The 4,117-nt window shown below is 42.5% G+C and overlaps 1 protein-coding gene across 7 annotated transcripts in view; it reads left to right on the top strand.

Moving 5' to 3' along the window:
• FAM120B (family with sequence similarity 120B) overlaps positions 1-3,521 on the top strand; it is a 103,838-nt gene extending 100,317 nt beyond the window's left edge. For all 7 annotated transcript variants that reach the window (XR_002099447.1, XR_002099445.1, XR_002099446.1 and 4 more), the window contains one exon: positions 1,966-3,521. Coding sequence is in view for 4 of the 7 variants with exons in the window: in XM_019527424.1 (XP_019382969.1) it covers positions 1,966-2,003 (38 nt within the window). In the remaining 3 variants the exon portion in view is untranslated. The remainder of the gene's footprint in view (positions 1-1,965) is intronic.
• The last annotated feature ends 596 nt before the right edge of the window (positions 3,522-4,117 follow it).

Raw genomic sequence — 4,117 nt, 5'->3', positions numbered from 1 at the left:
AGAGAGAATTGGGGGTGGGGGCGCAGTCTGGATAGGAGAGGCTGCCAGAGCTGGGCTTAGAGCCCCCCTGCACCCCCAGAGCAGCCTGTGCAGGCAGAGGCCAGCTTGGAAGGGAAGGGGCTTCCCCAGCCCAGTCCCTGAGACCCAGTCGAGGGCTTCCCAGTCACAGCATGGAGGTCACTGGGCATAGGTGCAGGGAGTAGAACAGCAAGGGCTGGCACGGCTCAGAGCCACAAAGCAGCAGGTGGAACAGCTGCAGTTGGACTCACGTCTTGGTGCTGGGGCAGAGCTGCTGCCGGGAGAGAGCTAGAGTGGGCAGGCAGGGGCTGCGGGTCTGGAGTGCGGGGCAAGGCAGGAACAGGGCACTGGGATGTCAGTGCTGCTCAGTGCCCCACATCCTGATGAGCAAAGGGAGCAGGGGCAACTCTGATTTTTCTATGATAAAAAACCAAAAGTGTATAGATATTTAGAATTAGTTTTATTATGATGATAGAGGCACTGGTAAGCTTTCAGATTGCTTTAAAATGGTAAATATATCAATAAAATATTGCCCAAATGTTCTCTATATATAGTGGCATTTCATTTTAATCACAGAAGAATGCAGATTTGAGGTATTTTAATGAGAGAATCTGGGCTTTTTTATCAGAGAATTTGCCATTTTTAAACACAGGACATCAGGATCCTTGCTGGTGAGGCAAGTGGCAGGACCTGGGCAGAGGAGCTGAAGGGCAGACGAGATAGCTGACCTCCTGGTCATTTGGGGCCCCGCAGATACACTTTAACAGTTCAAAGTGGGCCATCACAACAAGCACATCTTCCAGGTGATAGCTGTCCAGATGGCAGGTGGGGGGCAACAGAAGACATGACAGCAGTATCACACAAAGGCCAACTGTGCAGCCATAGCCCACTGGCAGCTGGCCCAGAGGTGCAGGAGGCTCTGCAGTGCCCATACCACAGTGCAGGTGGCCGTGCAGTCCCCATCTGGGTCTAGCAGGTGCGCAGCCATTGTCCCACAGGTCTAAGGAGGTGGATGCTGTTGCAGGTGGCAGCAGGTCACAGCCAGGCAGCACCCCCACTGCCAGATTGCTGCAGTGGGTAGAGGGTGCAGGGGCCACTAGATTAGGGCTGCTTCAGCAGTCCAGCTGGCATAAGGAGCTAGTATCCCCAGATACCAACTGCCCGGGACAGAAGTTCCTGAGAGCAAGTAGCCCTGAGCTGCTTGCCAGGGCAGCTCTTTATACTGCTGGGGCCAGCAGAGGTGCTGGCCTCAGCCTCTAGCTCCCCCTGGCGGAAGACCCAGGAAGAACTGGGCAGGGTCAGTTTGCCCCAAGTGGCAGAGTTTGCCCCACACCAAAGTGCATGTTCAGGCACATGTGCTGAGGCACAAATCTCCGGCACAAATTTGTGCTGCTGCTATCTGAGCTCCTGCAAGTGCATATGCCTGCATACGTGGATGCGCCCAATCTGTTTTATTTCCTCACACCTGACTTATCTCCTCACAGCTCAGGGCTCCCTTTAAAAAATTTTGCATCATGCTAGTTGAGGATCACTGGGTTGGAGGTAGCCACCTGTCTCCTCAACAGCTATGTGCTCTGGATTGCATTTGAAGGCACCTAAGATGCTTCTTTTTATAGGCACTTCCCTCTTTCAATTTAGAGCATCATCCTAAAACATAGAGCATGCCATCTTAATATTAGGCTTTGTGACACCTAAATAGAGGTGCCTGTGAAGTTGATCTGGATCTGGCCCCAAGTTCCTTTTGAGAATGGGACTTAGAAGCTTGAAAAAAAAGATTACTCCAAATACTTTTTGGACTTTTAAATGAAGTTTCAATCATTTTGCATGAATATGGAGCAGTTAGATTGCTGTAACTTTTCTAGGAATTTCTGTTACATTTCTTGAAAATGTTTGCATGTTGATATGTCTGTGCCTTCTTTAGCTTATCAAAGATATTTTGTATTCTAGGTGGCCCAAATGACTCTGTTGTGGCTGGATCTGAATGAAAATTGATAAGACAACAAGCTATATTTTGATAAAGCACTGGACATTAAACATCATAAAAATCTTTTCAGTGTATGTATTGTACCATTGTGAACCACCTGAATACATATTTTAGGAGTGGTGGAGTGGGAGGGTTTAATTACAGGCTTATTTCCCTGCTTTCTCTCAGGTTGCCAATAATTTATCATTTTGTACCTCTGATGGGTCCTTTTTCATTGCTAATTTAATTGTCTAGAAATACACGCTCTATTATGAAGCAGTTACTGAATTATTTACCAAATGGGAACTTTACAGAAGCTTTAGGTAGACAGTTATGAAATCCGTTTGTAAGGGGAAATGCATGCAGAAACATTGTAACAACTAAGCAGAGAAACACTGTAGGCACTGTTACATTGTGAAAGAAATCTAATTAACATGCCTGGCTCCCTCATTAAAGAGTAGCAGAGCCATGACAAAACTAAATAGCTCTTCCTAAACAAGTGTTAATAAACCTTTATGGTGTGCCATGGTATATTCCATATGTGCCATATCTTTTACAAAAAAGTATTTTAGAAGTGTTTCAGATAGCATCAATGTTTAAAAAACAAAACTTCCTTCTCCCCCTGCCCTTCCCCTCCCCATTTGTCTGTTTCTGCCTGTAAAGCTAGATGACCTCATTACATGGAAGTTTCAGAGGAAGAGGAAAAATGACTAAAATGTTTTAAAAACCTGTCAAAATATTTGTTTTATGCACAAAAGTATAAGAGCTTTTAAGTCTTATTATTTCTGGGTCTTCCAAAGCTACATACAAGCACTGTCTGTTCCATTAGGAAACCCAGGGTTTTCCTCTTGGCTGTATAATGGTCCCATTTCCAATCCTTTACAGTTTTATATATCTGACTTTAAATATGTCATCACTCTAGGACTACACATGGCTTATCCTAGGCCTCAGGCCAGAATAATTTTGGAAGAAATCACACATTAGGGGGAAATGAGTATTCCTCTTAAACACTGAAATTTTTTTTTAATGGCAGCAGTTTGAAGCACAGTGGATGAAATTTTGTCTTTGTTGAAATCAGTGGCAAACCTGCTGTTAACTTCAGGGGAGTCAAGGTATCACTCCATTTCAATCACTAGCTGATAGAAATTGATGGACAGCCTGCAGGTGAAACCGAAGGTATATCATGACTTAATTTATTAGCCACATAGTTTTCACTACTGCATGTGGTATATATGCTTGTATTTGATATGATGTATTTGTACACTGTAGATTAATCAGTGTTCACAAAAATTTGGCATGAAGAAAATAAGTTCTCTTGTATCTTGTTCAAAGTGATTTATCTCTTTTTGTGGGTTTTTATCAAGTGGATTCCTGTTGCTGCTGTACAGATTCGATATAATGGTCACAGATTAAAACATGCTTGTTTTTAGTTCATTCTATTTCTACTGTAGTTACTGCAGCTACCATTGTTCCTTAGGCCTTGTACATGTATCCTCTTCTGAGCCAACTCTTCAGTAAACTTTTCCATCCAGTATCTGTATTCTGTTAATATAAGCAGCACTTTCATTTGTATATATGCTGTATTATGATTTCCTTACATTTGTTTTTACTGCCTAAAACCCAGTGATTGTCCTGTGACCTAAATACATAGCAGTGACCCAGCTAAATAAGTTGGCAACAATACAGCATTTCTAATGCTATAAAAGTGATACTGATAACTTTATTTAAATACAAAGCTATTTTTTGTCTGATTTGCTTTTTGAGGATCAAGTGATGACAGAGATTGAACAGTCTTGCCACATTTTCTTGCCATCTTGTCACTTGTGCTACCTCTTACTCATTCAAACCTTTCAGGAGAATGTACACTTGAATTTTATTGAAATATTACTAGCTCAAGAATTGGAATATGTTCTGTCGTACTTAAAAAAAAAAAAAGAGTTGTGTGCTAGCGTTTTTCAGGTATTCCCACCTGTAAAGATATGATGATGAGGAAAATTTCTGATGGATTCTGTATAAAGGGTGGTAATAAAACCAGAATTAAATCAGAATTCAGCAAGAGTGTTTTGCTGTGCTCATACTGGTTATTCTTACAATTGTTAGTGAGAGCATAAGACACTGAGATTTTTCTCCTAATGC

Source organism: Gavialis gangeticus, unplaced genomic scaffold, assembly GCF_001723915.1.
Source record: "Gavialis gangeticus isolate Ggan-Ray unplaced genomic scaffold, GavGan_comp1, whole genome shotgun sequence".
In the NCBI taxonomy this organism is placed as follows: domain Eukaryota; kingdom Metazoa; phylum Chordata; order Crocodylia; family Gavialidae; genus Gavialis; species Gavialis gangeticus.
Note: the sequence above shows the minus strand (reverse complement) of the source record. Positions and strands in the feature narration are given on the sequence as shown.